The sequence below is a fragment of the Hyla sarda genome, chromosome 3, assembly GCF_029499605.1.
Source record: "Hyla sarda isolate aHylSar1 chromosome 3, aHylSar1.hap1, whole genome shotgun sequence".
Classification (NCBI taxonomy): Eukaryota; Metazoa; Chordata; class Amphibia; order Anura; family Hylidae; genus Hyla; species Hyla sarda.
The window spans coordinates 192,860,429-192,882,466 of record NC_079191.1 but is presented as its reverse complement, the minus strand read 5'-3'; the positions used below and the strand labels follow the sequence as shown (position 1 = coordinate 192,882,466).

General features: G+C 46.0%; 1 protein-coding gene across 20 annotated transcripts in view; it reads left to right on the top strand.

Moving 5' to 3' along the window:
- The window catches only part of DST (dystonin), a 613,928-nt gene that overhangs the window by 104,223 nt on the left and 487,667 nt on the right, over positions 1-22,038 (top strand). Inside the window, exon 1 of one of the 20 annotated variants that reach the window (XM_056565771.1) lies at positions 14,547-14,823. The exons of the other annotated variants lie outside the window; for them this stretch is intronic. Within the exon in view, the coding sequence (XP_056421746.1) occupies positions 14,727-14,823 (97 nt within the window). The 5' untranslated portion in view covers positions 14,547-14,726. Of the gene's footprint in view, positions 1-14,546; positions 14,824-22,038 lie in introns of those variants that run through there. 20 annotated transcript variants of the gene reach the window in all.

The window sequence follows — 22,038 nt, the reverse complement described above, 5'->3', positions numbered from 1 at the left end:
TCCATAAATTCACAGTCCTCACGGTAAAGAAGGCGTGTCGCCCCTTGAGACTAAACTTTTTCTTCTCCAGACGGAGGGAGTGCCCCCTCGTCCTTTGGGGGGGGTTTAACCTGGAACAGTTTTTCTCCATATTTTTTGTATGGGCCATTAATATACTTATATATACGTTTATCATATCCCCCTTAAACGTCTCTTCTCAAGACTAAACAATTGTAACTCCTTTAATCGCTCCTCATAGCTAAGATGTTCCATGCCCCATATTAGTTTAGTCGCGCGTCTCTGCACCCTTTCCAACTCCGCAGTGTCCCTTTTATGGACAGGTGCCCAAAACTGAACAGCATATTCCAGGTGAGGCCGTACCAATGCTTTATAAAGGGGGAGTATTATGTCCCTGTCCCTTGAGTCCATGCCTCTTTTGATACATGACAATATCCTGCCGGCTTTGGAAGCAGCAGCCTGACATTGCATGCTATTCTGTAGTCTGTGATCTACAAGTACACCCAGATCCTTCTCTACCAGTGACTCTGCCAGTTTAATCCCCCCTAAGACATACGACGCATGCATGTTATTAGTACCCAGATGCATAACTTTACATTTATCCACATTGAACCTCATTTGCCAAGTGGATGCCCAGACACTTAGTCTATCCAAGTCATCTTGTAACCCATACACATCCTCTATAGACTGTACCATGCTACAAAGCTTGGTGTCATCTGCAAAGATAGAAACAGAGCTGTTAATACCATCCTCTATATCATTGATAAATAAATTAAACAACAGCGGGCCCAGTACTGAACCTTGGGGTACACCACTAATTACCGGGGACCAATCAGAGTACGAATCATTGACCACCACTCTCTGGGTACGATCCATGAGCCAGTGTTCAATCCAGTTACAAACTAAAGTTTCCAAACCCAAAGACCTTAACTTACCTGTCAGACGTCTATGAGGGACAGTATCAAACGCTTTGGCAAAATCCAGAAACACTATATCCACAGCCATTCCTCTGTCAAGGCTTCTACTCACCTCTTCATAAAAGCAAATTAGATTGGTTTGACAACTTCTATCCTTAGTAAACCCATGCTGGCTATCACTTATAATACTATTATCCCCTATGTATTCCTGTATGTAATCCCTTATAAGTCCTTCAAACAATTTACCCACAATGCACGTTAAACTTACCGGTCTATAGTTTCCTGGGGAAGACCTAGAGCCCTTTTTGAAGATTGGCACCACATTCGCCTTGCGCCAGTCCCTTGGCACAATACCAGACACCAAGATATCAAGCAGGACACCTTACCCTCTATCCAAAGGATAGGAGATAAGTTTTAGATTGCAGGGAGTCCAACCTCTGGGACCCCCCGTGTTTCCTCGTGCAGGACCCCAGCTCTCCCGGGAATGGGGCGTGTTGACCCTTGCATGAAGGTGTGGCCGACACACCCCCTCCATATATCTTTATGGAAGAGCCAGGGATACAGAGTTTGGCTTTCTCTGGCTCGCCCATAGAGATACACAGAGGTGGCATGTTTGCCACAGTTAAATGCAGGGGTTGACACGCTCCATTCCTGGGGAGGTCCCGCAGGAGATTGCTGTGGCTCCCAGCAGTCGGACCCCCGCGATCTAAAACTTTTTCCCTATCATTTGATGGAGGATACATTTTTCTGCATGGTACTTCTTTTTTAACACAATAAAGGGACAACCCTTAGGATATGTCACATGGCAAAATATTTGCGGAAAACAGGTAGGCATTCTGCTAATATCGGGCACAGGCAAAATATTGCAGTGCTAGGACTGCTCAGAAATGCGTCGCCTCCATAGACGGCAATGCATTTCAGATCGGAGGCCAGCATCGGAATACATCTTCTGAGAATTTCCGTCATGTGCACAGTACAGCAGGATCCTATTGAAAGCAATGGAATTCTGCTGCAACAACAGAATTTCTGAGCTGAATTTTTCCACCGGTCACGGAAATTCCATCATGTGAACATGGTCTAAAAGGGAAAGTAACATCAATAAATAAAAAGACTCCCCAAGAGTGGGATGGGAGATGGGGGACATGGAGGAAGATGAAAGAAGACAAAGAAGAGAAAGAGAGGTGAAGGAAATGTGTACACTTACAGGGTAGCAAGTATAGGAAAGGCCAATAGCACCTACCCTGTATCCAATCCCCCTACTGATGAGAACAATACTGAGGAGAATCCTGAAATTCTATCCAGTAATGCCATGTTTGGTGAGTGCCTTTCTATTTCCAGATGGCCGGTATGTGGGCTCTCACCACTCTGATGAGTCTTTCCGCTGACCGTTTACGGGACAAGTGGGATCTAGAAATAGGATAATCCGTAACTCTGTGGGAAAAACACCACACTTTGGATCAGGAATGCGTTAAGACAGGACACAATGAAAATACATGAATCAAGGGGCCCTTTTAGTCTGTTCTTGGGCCACAGCTAACAATTCTCTACCAGTGTTCTTTTTAAGGAATCTGTGGTCTGACCCAAAAAATAACTTTTATTTTTATGTAATTTCATAGCCTCAGGTACCCTAATTCCAGCTGTGTCTAAGGGTATGTTCACACAGGCAGATTACCTGCAGAATTTCCACAGCGTATCTGCTGCGGAAAATCTGCAATGGCTTTTGCTACCATTGACTTCACTGGGTCAGAAGGAAAATCAGCAAATCTGCCTCTATTGCGGATTTTCTGTTAACCCGTTGAAGTCAATGGTAGTAAAATCCGCTGCAGGTAATCCGCCCGTGTGAACATACCCTTATACACTTATACATCCTGTTTCTGAGATATGAGGATTCTACTATTTGGTTGACCACTTTTCACTAAATAGTCAGATGGCTGGGAACTTAGCAAAATTGGGTAAGACTGCTAGGAATAGGGGGTGAGGGGTGTGAATCAATATGAAGCTTCTAATCACACCCCTATATAAACTCACATTTTGGACTGACCAGGTCCCAGTTAGAGTAAAAACATATAAAATATAAAGGTCCAGTTAGTACAGTGTACCTACAGTTGTATCCAGAAACAATGCAGGGTTTACCAGTTAAGGTATTTTCCATAGTTTTGTCTCCTTTACCAAAAAAAGGATTCCTCTGACTCCAGATGACCATTTCCCTAGTTGCACATAGATGGAGGTAGTTGTCTAAAACCTTCCCCCAGATTCTACTGCCACCTTTACTAGAGGCATTTTGCAGGGAACTGCTGTGTGTAAGACACCTGCCATTTTTTTTAACATTTTTATGTTGAATAATATTCTAAGAAAAAGAGAGCAAAATGGCTCTTCGGTGCAGAAGACTGGAGATCTGCTTTAACTAGTGAAGGATTTCTACTCATAAAGAGGGACATTTATCAATGTTTGCTTATATATTCTTTTTTTTAGTAATTTTTTCCTTACTTTTTTTTTGCTTATGTGCGACGTATTTATCAACTGGTTTCAGCCTGTTGATAATTTTCTTTCACGTAAGCAATTTTTCCTTTTTTACTTTGGTAGTAGCTTTTTCTGCTCCATGTTTGAGCTGGAGTAAATTTAGTCAATTTTTAACGCTGTTGCGACTTTTTTTTGCGCAGTTGCGACTGTCGCAGATAATAAATACCTGACTACCCGTAGTCCATTTTAAAATTATTACTACATAGTAAATTTTAGGAAAACTTGCTTTTCTCGCTTTCCAGTCAAAATGTCGCACGAAAAATCGTGTAGTCGCAGTTGCGACAATTTTGCGACAATTATAGTAAAGAAAACCTGACTAAACCCGTTGATAAATGTCCATAAAAATGTTTATGAAGCGTTAAGGCAGGTTTTTTAAGCTCTCATCGAAATAAAATGTTCATGGCCCTGAGTACTGCAGCCATGATATTTAGAGCAGTACACATATTCAGCCTTCCAGCTCGTACGTGTCTTCTATCCAAGCTAGAGCTGCGTTCACCTATAACTAATGTTTGAGGGTGGGAAGAATTGTATTAAAGGGGTACTCCAGTGGAAAACTTTTTTTTTTTAATCAACTGGTGCCAGAAAGTTAAACAGATTTGTAAATTACTTCTATTAAAAAATCTTAATCCTTCCAGTACTTATTAGCTGCTGAATACTACAGAGAAAATTATTTTCTTTTTGGAACACAGTGCTCTCTGCTGACATCATGACCACAGTGCTCTCTGCTGACATCTCTGTCCATTTTAGGAACTGTCCAGAACAACATATGTTTTCTATGGGGATTTTCTCCTACCCTGGACAGTTCTTAAAATGGACAGAGATGTCAGCAGAGAGCACTGTGGTCATGATGTCAGCAGAGAGCTCTGTGTTCCAAAAAAGAAAATAATTTCCTCTGTAGTATTCAGCAGCTAATAAGTACTGGAAGGATTAAGATTTTTTAATAGAAATAATTTACAAATCTGTTTAACTTTTTGGCACCAGTTGATTAAAAAAAAAATAAAATAAAAAAAAAGTTTTCCACGCGAGTACCCCTTTAAAAGGAAGCCTGTCAGTGGTTTCATGCTGCTCCTGACCTATGTCTTTAGTGGTTTACTTACCTTACATGCTTAGGGTGGATCAACCCTTTTTTAATGATTTTATGGTCCCCCCCGGGTTTAGCGTTACTTTAGTGTCTGGATGATTGTTGTCAAATCCTCGCTTGTGCAGTTGCCCTTAACAACCAATCAGATTGTTTCTTTTATTTTTCAGAGGCTTTTTTTAAATTATGTATTATTTATTTATATTGTTTGCTATAGGCAACTGATCAGCAGGTTTTGTTAAATCTCCCCTATGATTCTTAGTTGTGACTTGGTGATATCAGAAAACCTGGTGTGTGGCTTTTCTTCTGGCGACTAGGATTTGTACTGTATCTCCTTAGCCAGGCTGCAGGGTAGTGAATGTAGCCATGTGCTATTAATAATATATGAGGCACTTATCTTGTCATGTGTGGCAGTGGTCCTGCCCCCTGGCAGTGCACCTGTGATGCTTGGCATGGAGTTCCCCTCTGTGTTGTGGAGGATGGCTATGTGGATGAGGGAAGTATTTTCCATAGCTTCACTTCCCATTATTTCCTAGGGTGAGGCTGACAGACTACAGTATATGGAAACAAATCTGACATGTCCTATTGTGTTACTGTTAATAAAAGATACAATGTATCTCTTCAGTCAGTGTTTTTTAAACTTTTTATTCAGCTATTTCTAATCATATCTGGAAATACTCAGAGGCAACCACCATCCTCCACAAATTCTGCTGAGAAATCTTAGGAAATGTTGGTTGTGACCCAGCTTTCCTGGAAGCAGAATAAACTTAAAATATTTCTGAATAGAATTGTTTACAATTATACAACGCTATGGAATGTGTGTGTCATACTTGTATACATAGCTGTAATACCATAAGTGGTGTATACTTGTATGTATTACTGGGATATGATTAGTGGGGTGTAAATATTCCTCTTAAAGCGCACACAGGCAGTGGTGAAGTATAAGCGCCCTTTCCCCCCTTATAGCACACACATTGGCAGTGGTGAAGGATAAGTGTCCTTTCCCCCCTTATAGCGCGCACACAGGCAGTGGTGAAGTATAAGCGCCCTTCCCCCCCTTATAACGCACACACAGGCAGTGGTGAAGGATAAGTGTCCTTTCCCCCCTTATAGCGCACACATTGGCAGTGGTGAAGGATAAGTGTCCTTTTCCCCCTTATAGCGCACACATTGGCAGTGGTGAAGGATAAGTGTCCTTTCCCCCCTTATAGCGCACACACAGGCAGTGGTGAAGGATAAGTGCCCTTTCCCCCCTTATAGCACACATTGGCAGTTTTTGAAGTATAAGCGCCCTTTCTCCCCTTATAGCGCACACACAGGCAGTGGTGAAGGATAAGTGTCCTTTCCCCCCTTATAGTGCACACATTGGCAGTGGTGAAGGATAAGTGTCCTTTCCCCCCTTATAGCGCACACATTGGCAGTGGTGAAGGATAAGTGTCCTTTCCCCCCTTATAGCGCACACACAGGCAGTGGTGAAGTATAAGCGCCCTTTCCCCCCTTATAGCGCACACATTGGCAGTGGTGAAGTATAAGCGCCCTTTCCCCCCTTATAGCGCACACATTGGCAGTGGTGAAGGATAAGTGTCCTTTCCCCCCTTATAGCGCACACACAGGCAGTGGTGAAGGATAAGTGTCCTTTCCCCCCTTATAGTGCACACATTGGCAGTGGTGAAGGATAAGTGTCCTTTCCCCCCTTATAGCGCACACATTGGCAGTGGTGAAGGATAAGTGTCCTTTCCCCTTCTCTTATAGCGCACACACAGGCAGTGGTGAAGGATAAGTGTCCTTTCCCCCCTTATAGCGCACACACAGGCAGTGGTGAAGTATAAGCGCCCTTTCTCCCCTTATAGCGCATACACAGCCAGTGGTGAAGGATAAGTGTCCTTTCCCCCTTATAGCGCACACATTGGCAGTGGTGAAGGATAAGTGTCCTTTCCCCCCTTATAGCGCACACACAGGCAGTGGTGAAGGATAAGTGCCCTTTCCCCCCTTATAGCGCACACATTGGCAGTGGTGAAGTATAAGCGCCCTTTCCCCCCTTATAGCGCACACATTGGCAGTGGTGAAGGATAAGTGTCCTTTCCCCCTTATAACACACGCAGGCAGGGGTCAAGGATAAGTGTCCTTTCCCCCCTTATAGCACACACACAGGCAGTGGTGAAGGATAAGTGTCCTTTGCCCCCTTATAGCACACACAGGCAGTGGTGTAGGATAAGTGTCCTTTCCCCTTCTCTTATAGCGCACACACAGGCAGTGGTGAAGGATAAGTGTCCTTTCCCCCTTACAGCACACACATTGGCAGTGGTGAAGGATAAGTGTCCTTTCCCCTTCTCTTATAGCGCACACACAGGCAGTGGTGAAGGATAAGTGTCCTATCCCCCCTTATAGCGCACACATTGGCAGTGGTGAAGGATAAGTGTCCTTTCCCCCCTTATAGCGCACACACAGGCAGTGGTGAAGGATAAGTGCCCTTTCCCCCCTTATAGCGCACACATTGGCAGTGGTGAAGTATAAGCGCCCTTTCCCCTCCTTATAGCGCACACATTGGCAGTGGTGAAGGATAAGTGTCCTTTCCCCCCTTATAGCACACACACAGGCAGTGGTGAAGGATAAGTGTCCTTTGCCCCCTTATAGCACACACAGGCAGTGGTGAAGGATAAGTGTCCTTTCCCCTTCTCTTATAGCGCACACACAGGCAGTGGTGAAGGATAAGTGTCCTTTCCCCCTTACAGCACACACATTGGCAGTGGTGAAGGATAAGTGTCCTTTCCCCTTCTCTTATAGCGCACACACAGGCAGTGGTGAAGGATAAGTGTCCTTTCCCCCTTACAGCACACACAGGCAGTGGTGAAGTATAAGCGCCCTTTCCCCTCTTATAGCGCACACACAGGCAGTGGTGAAGGATAAGTGTCCTTTCCCCCCTTATAGCCCACACATTGGCAGTGGTGAAGTATAAGCGCCCTTTCCCCCCTTATAGCGCACACATTGGCAGTGGTGAAGGATAAGTGTCCTTTCCCCCCTTATAGCGCACACACAGGCAGTGGTGAAGGATAAGTGTCCTTTCCCCCCTTATAGCGCACACACAGGCAGTGGTGAAGGATAAGTGTCCTTTCCCCCCTTATAGCGCACACATTGGCAGTGGTGAAGGATAAGTGTCCTTTCCCCCCTTATAGCGCACACACAGGCAGTGGTGAAGGATAAGTGTCCTTTCCCCCCTTATAGCGCACACATTGGCAGTGGTGAAGGATAAGTGTCCTTTCCCCCCTTATAGCGCACACACAGGCAGTGGTGAAGGATAAGTGTCCTTTCCCCCCTTATAGTGCACACATTGGCAGTGGTGAAGGATAAGTGTTCTTTCCCCCCTTATAGCGCACACATTGGCAGTGGTGAAGGATAAGTGTCCTTTCCCCTTCTCTTATAGCGCACACACAGGCAGTGGTTAAGGATAAGTGTCCTTTTCCCTTCTCTTATAGCACACACACAGGCAGTGGTGAAGGATAAGTGTCCTTTCCCCCCTTATAGCGCACACACAGGCAGTGATGTAGGATAAGTGTCTTTTCCCCTTCTCTTATAGCGCACACACAGGCAGTGGTCAAGGATAAGTGTCCTTTCCCCCTTATAACACACGCAGGCAGGGGTCAAGGATAAGTGTCCTTTCCCCCCTTATAGCACACACAGGCAGTGGTGAAGGTTAATTGTCCTTTCCCCTTCTCTTATAGCGCACACACAGGCAGTGGTGAAGGATAAGTGTCCTTTCCCCTTCTCTTATAGCACACACACAGGGAGTGGTGAAGGATAAGTGTCCTTTCCCACCTTATAGCGCACACACAGGCAGTGGTGTAAGATAACTGTCTTTCCCCCCCTTTCAGCTAACACATTGGCATTGGTGAAGGATAAGTGTCTTTCCCCCCTTATAGCACACACAGGCAGTGGTGAAGGATAAGTGTCCTTTGCCCCCTTATAGCACACACAGGCAGTGGTGAAGGATAAGTGTCCTTTCCCCTTCTCTTATAGCGCACACACAGGCAGTGGTGAAGGATAAGTGTCTTTTCCCCCCTTATAGCGCACACACAGGCAGTGGTGAATGAGAAGTGTCCTTTCCCCCTCTTATAGCACACACACAGGCAGTGGTGAAGGATAAGTGTCCTTTCCCCCCTTATAGCACACACAGGCAGTGGTGAAGGATAAGTGTCCTTTCCGCCCTTATAGTGCACACATTGGCAGTGGTCAAGGATAAATGTCCTTTCCCCCCATATAGCGCACACACAGGCAGTGGTCAAGGATAAGTGTCCTTTCCCCCATATAGCGCACACACAGGCAGTGGTCAAGGATAAGTGTCCTTTCCCCCTTATAACACACGCAGGCAGTGGTGAAGGATAAGTGTCCTTTCCCCCCTTATAGCACACACACAGGCAGTGGTGAAGGATAAGTGTCCTTTGCCCCCTTATAGCACACACAGGCAGTGGTGTAGGATAAGTGTCCTTTCCACCCTTATAGTGCACACATTGGCAGTGGTGAAGGATAAGTGTCCTTTCCGCCCTTATAGTGCACACATTGGCAGTGGTGAAGGATAAGTGTCCTTTCCGCCCTTATAGTGCACACATTGGCAGTGGTCAAGGATAAGTGTCCTTTCCCCTCTTATTGCACACACAGGCAGTGGTCAAGGATAAATGTCCTTTCCCCCCATATAGCGCACACACAGGCAGTGGTCAAGGATAAGTGTCCTTTCCCCCCATATAGCGCACACACAGGCAGTGGTCAAGGATAAGTGTCCTTTCCCCCTTATAACACACGCAGGCAGTGGTGAAGGATAAGTGTCCTTTCCCCCTTATAACACACGCAGGCAGTGGTCAAGGATAAGTGTCCTTTCCCCCCCTTATAGCACACACAGGCAGTGGTGAAGGATAAGTGTCCTTTCCGCCCTTATAGTGCACACATTGTCAGTGGTGAAGGATAAGTGTCCTTTCCCCCCTCATAGCACACACAGGCAGTGGTGAAGGATAAGTGTCCTTTCCGCCCTTATAGTGCACACATTGGCAGTGGTGAAGGATAAGTGTCCTTTCCCCTCTTATTGCACACACAGGCAGTGGTCAAGGATAAATGTCCTTTCCCCCCATATAGCGCACACACAGGCAGTGGTCAAGGATAAGTGTCCTTTCCCCCCATATAGCGCACACACAGGAAGTGGTCAAGGATAAGTGTCCTTTCCCCCTTATAACACACGCAGGCAGTGGTGAAGGATAAGTGTCCTTTCCCCCCTTATAGCACACACACAGGCAGTGGTGAAGGATAAGTGTCCTTTCCCCCCCTTATAGCACATACAGGCAGTGGTGAAGGATAAGTGTCCTTTCCCCCCTTATAGCGCACACACAGGCAGTGGTGGAGGATAAGTGCCCTGTACACACAGGCAGTGGTGAATGATAAGTGTCCTTTCCCCTTTTATAGCGCACACATTGGCAGTGGTGAAGGATAAGTGTCCTTTCCCCTTTTATAGCGCACACACAGGCAGTGGTGAAGGATAAGTGCCCTGTACACACAGGCAGTGGTGAAGAATAAGTGTCCTTTCCCCCCTTTCAGCAAACACATTGGCATTGGTGAAGGATAAGTGTCTTTCCCCCCTTATAGCACACACAGGCAGTGGTGAAGGATAAGTGTCCTTTGCCCCCTTATAGCGCAGACACAGGCAGTGGTGAAGGATAAGTGTCCTTTGCCCCCTTATAGCGCACACACAGGCAGTGGTGAATGATAAGTGTCCTTTCCCCCCCTTATAGCACACACACAGGCAGTGGTGAAGGATAAGTGTCCTTTCCCCCCTTATAGCGTACACACAGGCAGTGGTGAAGGATAAGTGTCCTTTCCGCCCTTATAGTGCACACATTGGCAGTGGTGAAGGATAAGTGTCCTTTCCCCTCTTATTGCACACACAGGCAGTGGTCAAGGATAAATGTCCTTTCCCCCCATATAGCGCACACACAGGCAGTGGTCAAGGATAAGTGTCCTTTCCCCCCATATAGCGCACACACAGGCAGTGGTCAAGGATAAGTGTCCTTTCCCCCTTATAACACACGCAGACAGTGGTAAAGGATAAGTGTCCTTTCCCCCCTTATAGCACACACACAGGCAGTGGTGAAGGATAAGTGTCCTTTCCCCCCCTTATAGCACACACAGGCAGTGGTGAAGGATAAGTGTCCTTTTCCCCCTTATAGCGCACACACAGGCAGTGGTGGAGGATAAGTGTCCTTTCCCCTTTTATAGCGCACACACAGGCAGTGGTGAATGATAAGTGTCCTTTCCCCTTTTATAGCGCACACACAGGCAGTGGTGAAGGATAAGTGCCCTGTACACACAGGCAGTGGTGAATGATAAGTGTCCTTTCCCCTTTTATAGCGCACACACAGGCAGTGGTGAAGGATAAGTGCCCTGTACACACAGGCAGTGGTGAATGATAAGTGTCCTTTCCCCTTTTATAGCGCACACACAGGCAGTGGTGAAGGATAAGTGTCCTTTTCCCTTTTAGGCACACACAGGCAGTGGTGAAGGATAAGTGCCCTGTACACACAGGCAGTTGTGAAGGATAAGTGTCCTTTCCCCTTTTATAGCGCACACACAGGCAGTGGTGAAGGATAAGTGTCCTTTTCCCATTTAGGCACACACAGGCAGTGGTGAAGGATAAGTGTCCTTTCCCCTTTTATAGCGCACACACAGGCAGTGGTGAAAGATAAGTGTCCTTTCCCCTTTTATAGCGCACACACAGGCAGTGGTGAAGGATAAGTGTCCTTTCCCCTTTTATAGCGCACACACAGGCAGTGGTGAAGGATAAGTGTCCTTTCCCCCCTTATAGCGCACACACAGGCAGTGGTGAAGGATAAGTGCCCTGTACACACAGGCAGTTGTAAAGGATAAGTGTCCTTTCCCCTTTTATAGCGCACACACAGGCAGTGGTGAAGGATAAGTGTCCTTTCCCCTTTTATAGCGCACACACAGGCAGTGGTGAAGGATAAGTGCCCTGTACACACAGGCAGTGGTGAAGGATAAGTGTCCTTTCCCCTTTTATAGCGCACACACAGGCAGTGGTGAAGGATAAGTGTCCTTTCCCCTTTTATAGCGCACACACAGGCAGTGGTGAAGGATAAGTGCCCTGTACACACAGGCAGTGGTGAAGGATAAGTGCCCTGTACACACAGGCAGTTGTGAAGGATAAGTGTCCTTTCCCCTTTTATAGCGCACACACAGGCAGTGGTGAAGGATAAGTGTCCTTTTCCCTTTTAGGCACACACAGGCAGTGGTGAAGGATAAGTGTCCTTTCCCCTTTTATAGCGCACACACAGGCAGTGGTGAAAGATAAGTGTCCTTTCCCCTTTTATAGCGCACACACAGGCAGTGGTGAAGGATAAGTGTCCTTTCCCCTTTTATAGCGCACACACAGGCAGTGGTGAAGGATAAGTGTCCTTTCCCCCCTTATAGCGCACACACAGGCAGTGGTGAAGGATAAGTGCCCTGTACACACAGGCAGTTGTGAAGTATAAGTGTCCTTTCCCCTTTTATAGCGCACACACAGGCAGTGGTGAAGGATAAGTGTCATTTCCCCTTTTATAGCGCACACACAGGCAGTGGTGAAGGATAAGTGCCCTGTACACACAGGCAGTGGTGAAGGATAAGTGTCCTTTCCCCTTTTATAGCGCACACACAGGCAGTGGTGAAGGATAAGTGTCCTTTCCCCCCTTATAGTGCACACACAGGCAGTGGTGAAGGATAAGTGTCCTTTCCCCCCTTATAGCGCACACACAGGCAGTGGTGAAGGATAAGTGTCCTTTCCACCCTTATAGCGCACACACAGGCAGTGGTGAAGCATAAGTGCCCTGTACACACAGGCAGTGGTGAAGGATAAGTGTCCTTTCCCCTTTTATAGCGCACACACAGGCAGTGGTGAAGCATAAGTGCCCTGTACACACAGGCAGTGGTGAAGGATAAGTGTCCTTTCCCCTTTTATAGCGCACACACAGGCAGTGGTGAAGGATAAGTGTCCTTTCCCCTTTTATAGCGCACACACAGGCAGTGGTGAAGGATAAGTGTCCTTTCCCCCCTTATAGCGCACACACAGGCAGTGGTGAAGGATAAGTGTCCTTTCCCCTTTTATAGCGCACACACAGGCAGTGGTGAAGGATAAGTGTCCTTTCCCCTTTTATAGCGCACACACAGGCAGTGGTGAAGGATAAGTGTCCTTTCCCCTTTTATAGCGCACACACAGGCAGTGGTGAAGGATAAGTGTCCTTTCCCCTTTTATAGCGCACACACAGGCAGTGGTGAAGGATAAGTGCCCTGTACACACAGGCAGTGGTGAAGGATAAGTGCCCTGTACACACAGGCAGTTGTGAAGGATAAGTGTCCTTTCCCCTTTTATAGCGCACACACAGGCAGTGGTGAAGGATAAGTGTCCTTTTCCCTTTTAGGCACACACAGGCAGTGGTGAAGGATAAGTGTCCTTTCCCCTTTTATAGCGCACACACAGGCAGTGGTGAAAGATAAGTGTCCTTTCCCCTTTTATAGCGCACACACAGGCAGTGGTGAAGGATAAGTGTCCTTTCCCCTTTTATAGCGCACACACAGGCAGTGGTGAAGGATAAGTGTCCTTTCCCCCCTTATAGCGCACACACAGGCAGTGGTGAAGGATAAGTGCCCTGTACACACAGGCAGTTGTGAAGTATAAGTGTCCTTTCCCCTTTTATAGCGCACACACAGGCAGTGGTGAAGGATAAGTGTCATTTCCCCTTTTATAGCGCACACACAGGCAGTGGTGAAGGATAAGTGCCCTGTACACACAGGCAGTGGTGAAGGATAAGTGTCCTTTCCCCTTTTATAGCGCACACACAGGCAGTGGTGAAGGATAAGTGTCCTTTCCCCCCTTATAGTGCACACACAGGCAGTGGTGAAGGATAAGTGTCCTTTCCCCCCTTATAGCGCACACACAGGCAGTGGTGAAGGATAAGTGTCCTTTCCCCCCTTATAGCGCACACACAGGCAGTGGTGAAGGATAAGTGCCCTGTACACACAGGCAGTGGTGAAGGATAAGTGCCCTGTACACACAGGCAGTTGTGAAGGATAAGTGTCCTTTCCCCTTTTATAGCGCACACACAGGCAGTGGTGAAGGATAAGTGTCCTTTTCCCTTTTAGGCACACACAGGCAGTGGTGAAGGATAAGTGTCCTTTCCCCTTTTATAGCGCACACACAGGCAGTGGTGAAAGATAAGTGTCCTTTCCCCTTTTATAGCGCACACACAGGCAGTGGTGAAGGATAAGTGTCCTTTCCCCTTTTATAGCGCACACACAGGCAGTGGTGAAGGATAAGTGTCCTTTCCCCCCTTATAGCGCACACACAGGCAGTGGTGAAGGATAAGTGCCCTGTACACACAGGCAGTTGTGAAGTATAAGTGTCCTTTCCCCTTTTATAGCGCACACACAGGCAGTGGTGAAGGATAAGTGTCCTTTCCCCTTTTATAGCGCACACACAGGCAGTGGTGAAGCATAAGTGCCCTGTACACACAGGCAGTGGTGAAGGATAAGTGTCCTTTCCCCTTTTATAGCGCACACACAGGCAGTGGTGAAGGATAAGTGTCCTTTCCCCTTTTATAGCGCACACACAGGCAGTGGTGAAGGATAAGTGTCCTTTCCCCCCTTATAGCGCACACACAGGCAGTGGTGAAGGATAAGTGTCCTTTCCCCTTTTATAGCGCACACACAGGCAGTGGTGAAGGATAAGTGTCCTTTCCCCCCTTATAGCGCACACACAGGCAGTGGTGAAGGATAAGTGCCTGGTACACACAGGCAGTGAAGTAGGATACGGAGCCTCCCTGGAGGGCTGACAGAAGCTGAGGAGATGCTTCCAGTAGCTCAGTACGGGAGCAGGCTCATCGCGCAGCATTTTATAGCTGTGGGCGGTACTATCCATCTCGCAAGGAGAGGGGGGTTTCTCAGAAGAGCTGTGTAATGCCCTGGACACCGCCCAGTCCATGCGCATCCTAGCCTGTCAGTGAGCCCCCGGAGAAGTCCTGTGACAGCTGGGACCCTGGTGGCAGTGTGTGCGGGCTGGCACTGGAGGAGGCTGGGGACAGACTGGGCGTTTCCACCGTCAGCTCCCTCCGCCCCCTGGCAGCTCCGATTGTCGGCGGTGGTGGTGGCCGGGTGCACGGTGGTCACAGGAGCCGGGGACTTCAGCCATGGCTCATTACATGACGGGCGGCTCGTCTTCGCGGCACCGCAGTGAGGAGCAGGAATACCTGCAGGCCTATGAGGACGTGCTGGAGAGATATAAAGGTACCGGGCACGGGGGAGAAGGGCACTCACCTAAAATAGCCGCAGCCGGAGAGTGTCACTTACTGCAGATAAGGAGCGCACATAGCGGGACAGGACGGCGTGCCAGGGCTAGGGATCAGCCACAATGGATGGGCACTGCCCTACATGACAAGTGGACAGACAGCTAGAGGGGCAGGGGGATACCCATGGGTACTGCTTATATAACAGCATGTACAATGGGGAGCCCGAGTATATGGCTGGCATCCTGTTACAGGTGCTCATGGGCACACACACTGACTGGCAGTGCCATTGGTTGTCTGACTGTAAAAGCAGATGTCTCTCTAAGGTGGTATCTCCAGCTAGGTACAGGCCATGTGTCAGTATAGCAGGTAATTCCATTATAGTCTTAGGGTGGGCAGTGCCAGTCACCAGCCTCTAATTGCCTTTATGCCAAGATACATTTAATCTGATTGCAGCTCATGAGCCCCGGCCCTTCTTATTGTCGCCAGCGTGGATCACTCCGAGAGATTACGTACAGGGTCTCAGCTTCATGCTGGGGATCAGCTTTCTCCTTTCTATAAAGAGACGTCAGCTGCGGCCAAACCTTATGAGATGGTGGACTCATTGTCACTTTGTAGTTCATCTCTGCCCACAGCGTTGTAGAAGATGTGGAACATTGTGCCACACTATGACCTCATACTAGACAGGTGTCAGTGATGCCCTCATACCCTATACCACACCCTGCCAGAGCATTCACACACATGGCCCAGGTCACGTGATTCTTGGTTAGAAGGAGTTCCAGTGTACAAGGGACTGTATTGGGGCATCTGTACCACTATTGTACCCATCGTGTAGATATGTATATATAGAGGGGGGGGGGGGGGTTATTATATATAGAGGGGGTTTATTCTATATAGAGGGGGGTTATTATATATAGAGGGGGTTCATTCTATATAGAGGGGGGTTTTTTCTATATAGAGGGGGTTTATTATATATAGAGGGGGTTCATTCTATATAGAGGGGGGTTTATTCTATATAGAGGGGGTTTATTCTATATAGAGGGGGTTTATTATATATAGAGGGGGTTTACTCTATATAGAGGGGGGTTTGTTCTATATAGAGGGGGTTTATTATATATAGAGGGGGTTCATTCTATATAGAGGGGGGTTTATTCTAGATAGAGGGGGTTTATTATATATAGAGGGGGTTCATTCTATATAGAGGGGGGTTTATTCTATATAGAGGGGGTTTATTCTATATAGAGGGGGTTTATTATATATAGAGGGGGTTTATTCTATATAGAGGGGGGTTTGTTCTATATAGAGGGGGTTTATTATATATAGAGGGGGTTTATTCTATATAGAGGGGGGTTTATTCTATATAGAGGGGGTTTATTATATATAGAGGGGGTTTATTCTATATAGAGGGGGGTTTATTCTATATAGAGGGGGTTTATTATATATAGAGGGGGTTCATTCTATATAGAGGGGGGTTTATTCTATATAGAGGGGGTTTATTCTATATAGAGGGGGTTTATTATATATAGAGGGGGTTTATTCTATATAGAGGGGGGTTTGTTCTATATAGAGGGGGTTTATTATATATAGAGGGGGTTTATTCTATATAGAGGGGGTTTATTCTATATAAAGGGGGGTTTATTCTATATAGAGGGGGGTTTATTATATATATATAGAGGGGGTTTATTATATATATATAGAGGGGGTTTATTATATATATATATATATATATATATATAGAGGGGGTTTATTATATATAGAGGGGGTTTATTGTATATAGAGGGGGGTTTATTATATATCGAGGGGGTTTATTGTGTATAAAGGGGGGTTTATTATATATAGAGGGGGATTATTATATATAGAGGGGGTTTATTATGTCTCTTTGTTATGATCACTTCACCTGATCTGACCACTAAGCATGTTTTAGACCGTTTAATCTGCTGTAGTATAAGGCTACCTCACACTGGCATATTACAGATCCATACTGTATTCATTCATTTTTCTTACACTGAAAAAATTTTTGCCAACACGTTTAAAGTTATTTTATTTCAATTTTTTTTATTAGTTTGTTTTGATGTTCAGGTTTTTTTTTTTTTTAGTTTACAGCATAGTATTGGCACAGTTTTTAGCTCATAGAAATCAGGCTGGGTACACACTGATATTTTGTTTCCGTTTTATTCAGTTTTATACACTTAAAAAAAGAATAAGACATAAACATTAACTTACACTAACAACGGATGCTGCTGTAAGCTATACAGCAGAATCTGTTTCTCATAGACCTACAATATTAAAAAAAAGGATTGCAACGCATGTTTCTTTTTAACGTGCGCAAAAGCGTAATTGACATTTTTGTATACAGCAAAATTAGATGTAATGTAACAAAAACTGTAAAAAGGAGACAAAAGCTCAGTGTGAACCCAACCTCAATGAGTTGCATGTAAGTTTGGACATTTTTATTTTGATTCATTATTTATTCTGTTTCTTAAACGGGCCACGCCCCCTCCCATAGACTTGCATTGAGGGGGCATGGTGTGGCATCACAAGGGGGTGTGACCATGACATCACAATCCCCACCGCCCGCACCCAGCGTTCTTTATGAACGCCGGGTGCTGCACAGATTTCACAGGGGTCCCAGCTGCGGGACCCCCGCGATCAAACGTCTTATCCTTTGGATAGGGGATAAGACATCTAGGGGCAGAGTACCCCTTTAATGTTATACCAACATATTCCACAGCACTGTACAGAGTTTGCCAGTACATTGGTCCCTGTCCCTACTTAGAGTCTAAACTAACCTTCTAGTATGTTTTTTGTATAGTTCGTATGTGTTATCATTTTTTTTGTATTTGTACAATTTTATGAAAACAGCCAAACAGTAGTTTTTCCTAACAAAAATTAAACGTATTATACCGTATATAGTGGAGTACAAGCCGAGTTTTTCAGCACGATTTTTCGTGCTGAAAACACCCCCCTCGGCTTATACCCGAATGAACTCTCCACCTGTCAATCCCTTCTCAGTGGTTTTCAACCTGCGGACCTCCAGATGTTGCAAAACTACAACTCCCAGCATGCCCGGACAGCCATCGTCTGTCCGGGCATGCTGGGAGTTGTAGTTTAAAAACCTCTGGAGGTCCGCAGGTTGAAGACCACTGATGAAGGGATTGACAGGCGGTGATGATGAAGGGGGGGGGGGGGATGATGACGGGGGTCTGGATGATGATGAAGGCGGCAGTGGTCTTCAACCTGCAGACCTCCAGAGGTTTCAAAACTACAACTCCCCAGCATGCCCGGACAGCCAATGGCTAAAAGGATTGACAGGTGGTGATGATAAAGGGGGGGGGGGGGGGATGATGACAGGGGTCTGGATGATGACATGGGGGGATGATGTATTTCCCACCCTAGGCTTATAGTCGAGTCAATAACTTTCCCTGGGTTTTTGGGGTGAAATTAGGGGCCTCGGCTTATATTCGTGTCGGCTTATACTCTAGTATATACGGGTAAGTAAAACTGAAAACATAATGAAAAGGTAGGTTGCACTCACCCGATCTGAGTGAAAGAATTTCAATTTTATTACATCATTCTTAAAAATGTGTCTAAAGGATGGTATAGGAAATCCATGGTCAGGGAGGGGCTGACGTCCGTTTCGTGGTTTGCCCGCATGATGTCCGGTATTTTACAGCTCTTTTGTTTGGTATTTAGGATAAAACCTGCTGCGGGGTTGATCAGTGGAGCTTACTATGTAGTTGTGAACCAAGGCTAAGTATAGAGCGCAGTGTTTCCTCCATGGCAGGCTTTCAACATAAGCTGTCTGGGGGAAATTTGTCAAAACCTCTTCTGAGGAAAATTGGACCAGTTGCCCCTAAAAAATGTTATATTGCTTCTTTAAATTTTAAAAACGCCTCTGAAAAATAAAAGTTGTTAGGGCTCCTCCACTCGGCCATTGTTCTCTGCTAAAGGTAGTTCTGTTGCTGAGTCCGTCAAAACGGAGAAAAAAATAGCACATGTCCTATTTTATTTCTCTGCTGACCACCTGTAAAATACTGATGGACCCCACTCGATGGACCCCATTTAAGCCAATGGGATCTGTCAGGACCCGGTGGTGTCAGTTGTGCTCCAACCCATTCAGCCCCTGAACAGGTCTATGACAATGGCAGGGTTAACCTAGCCTTACTCTTACAGGGATGTGGAAATCCTATCGCCCGACGCCTGGGACATGTAGTTCCGGGCGCCGGGCGGTTGAATTTTTCATAGATCAGCCCTGTATCGGGACAGACCGACTTCCCCCTTATTTTTCTTTAAAGGGGTACTCCGGTGAAAACCTTTTTTCTTTTAAATCAACTGGTGGCAGAAAGTTAAACATATTTGTAAATTACTTCTATTAAAAAATCTTAATCCTTCCAGTACTTATTAGCTGCTGAATGCTACAGAGAAAATTCCTTTCTTTTTGGAACACTGATGACATCACGAGCACAGTGCTCTCTGCTGACATCTCTGTCCATTTTAGCAACCATGCATAGCAGATGTATGCTAAGGGCAGCATGGTGGCTCAGTGGTTAGCACTGCTGCCTTGCAGTGCTGGAGCCTTGGGTTCAAATCCCACTAAGGACAACAATAAATACAGCGTTATTATTATTATAATAACGTCAGCAGAGAGAACTGTGCTCGTGATGTCATCAGAGAGCATTCCAAAAAGAAAAAGAATTTCCTCTGTAGTATTCAGCAGCTAATAAGTACAGGAAGGATTAAAACTTTTTAATAGAAGTAATTTACAAATATGTTTAACTTTCTGCCACCAGTTGATTTAAAAGAAAAAAGGTTTTCACCGGAGTACCCCTTTAATGCCGGTGTGAGGCTCAGGAGCCGATGCAAGTCTGCACCTCACACCGGCGCTCAGAGTGTATGGAAGGGGGCGGCTGCGGCCCCCAGCTGATTTCAGAAGTCGGGGGCCGCTGCTCAGAGCCCCCCCACCCGGCGTTTCTGCCTGTCTACGTGATTGTCACTGGGAGCAGATTTGCAGATGTGCGCTGCGCAGGAACAAAACTGCTCTTAGCCCCTGAGGTGCCGGCCGGAGGCTCTTTATTGTGGGTGAAAAGACAGTTCATGCGGCCTGACTGCAAGAGGCTGAGCGCTGCCCCCGACGCTGTTGTGCCGGGACTACAGTTCTGATGTCCACTCGTGGCCGGCTCAGGTGAGGAGGCCGAGCATGCAGGCGGCGGGAAGGGTGGTTGTATATGTATGTAATGTATGATTAGGGAGGGTGTATCAGCGGCGGGTGTATGTATGATGTGTGTATGGTGTCTTTGTATGTGTGATGTGTGTATGTAATGTATGATGTGGGGTGGGGCAGCGGCAGGTGTATGTATGATGTGTGCATATGTATGGTGTATATGTATGGTGTGAGTGTATGTGTGATGTGTATATATGATGTGTGTATGGTGTCTTTGTATGTGTGATGTGTGTATGTAATGTATGATGTGGGGTGGGCAGCGGCAGGTGTATGTATGATGTGTGCATATGTATGGTGTATATGTATGGTGTGAGTGTATGTGTGATGTGTATATATGATGTGTGTATGGTGTCTTTGTATGTGTGATGTGTGTATGTAATGTATGATGTGGGGTGGGCAGCGGCAGGTGTATGTATGATGTGTGCATATGTATGGTGTATATGTATGGTGTGAGTGTATGTGTGATGTGTATATATGATGTGTGTATGGTGTCTTTGTATGTGTGATGTGTGTATGTAATGTATGATGTGGGGTGGGCAGCGGCAGGTGTATGTATGATGTGTGCATATGTATGGTGTATATGTATGGTGTGAGTGTATGTGTGATGTGTATATATGATGTGTGTATGGTGTCTTTGTATGTGTGATGTGTGTATGTAATGTATGATGTGGGGTGGGCAGCGGCAGGTGTATGTATGATGTGTGCATATGTATGGTGTATATGTATGGTGTGAGTGTATGTGTGATGTGTATATATGATGTGTGTATGGTGTCTTTGTATGTGTGATGTGTGTATGTAATGTATGATGTGGGGTGGGCAGCGGCAGGTGTATGTATGATGTGTGCATATGTATGGTGTATATGTATGGTGTGAGTGTATGTGTGATGTGTATATATGATGTGTGTATGGTGTCTTTGTATGTGTGATGTGTGTATGTAATGTATGATGTGGGGTGGGCAGCGGCAGGTGTATGTATGATGTGTGCATATGTATGGTGTATATGTATGGTGTGAGTGTATGTGTGATGTGTATATATGATGTGTGTATGGTGTATGTGTGATGTGTGTATGTAATGTATGATGATGTGGGGGGGGGGGCAGGTGTATGTATGACGTATGTATGTAATGTATAATATACGCAAACACGCCCGAACCAAAGCTACAACTCCCAGCATGTTGCAACATAACCTAAACTGTAGAACTATAAAGTACAACATGCTGGGAGTTGTAGTTTTTGGTTCGGGTCAGCTGCAGAGACATAGGCTGTATCAGGGCATGCTGGGAGTTGTAGTTACTAACTGCAATTTCCTGTATTCCTTGACACATCCTATGGCTCTGCAGGTGACACGAACCAAAACTACAATTCCCAGCATGTTCCACAATAACCTTAACTGGACTACTATACAGTGCAACATGCTGCAACACCCACACAACCATAGGCTGCATCAGGGCATGCTGGGTGTTGTAGTTATCTAGTAACTAAATGCAACTTCCAGCATTTTCTGACACATAAATTAGAGTAGATAAAATGCACCACATAAACTGGAGAAGCAGAACCCCCCCCCCCCCCCCCCCCCCCCCCGTAACACAGCGTTGTTCAGTGGTTTCCAATCAAAATACTCCATATAGAAGTCCCTATGAAGACTGAAAAATAGTGATTAAAATATTCTAAGAAGTGCGTATATATGTGAATAAGCCCCTTTCCTAATAAAAGTTCAGATAAATGGTTCCTATAAAAATTACAGATCACGGCACACAAGATTACCCTCATACATCCCTGTATATGGAAAAATTGGAGTTATAGGGGTCAGATGGGGGGGCTTGCCTCTGGTGTAAAAGGAGCTACCTACAGCTCTCCTGCCGCTAATAGCCTGACATACTGCAATCGCCATCGCCGCTATTAAACCATTAGATCACCGGTGTCTAAGTTGACAGCAGTGTCTAAAGGGATCTTATATCCATCCCTGGTGGTCTAGGGGGGGGGGGATCAGACTAT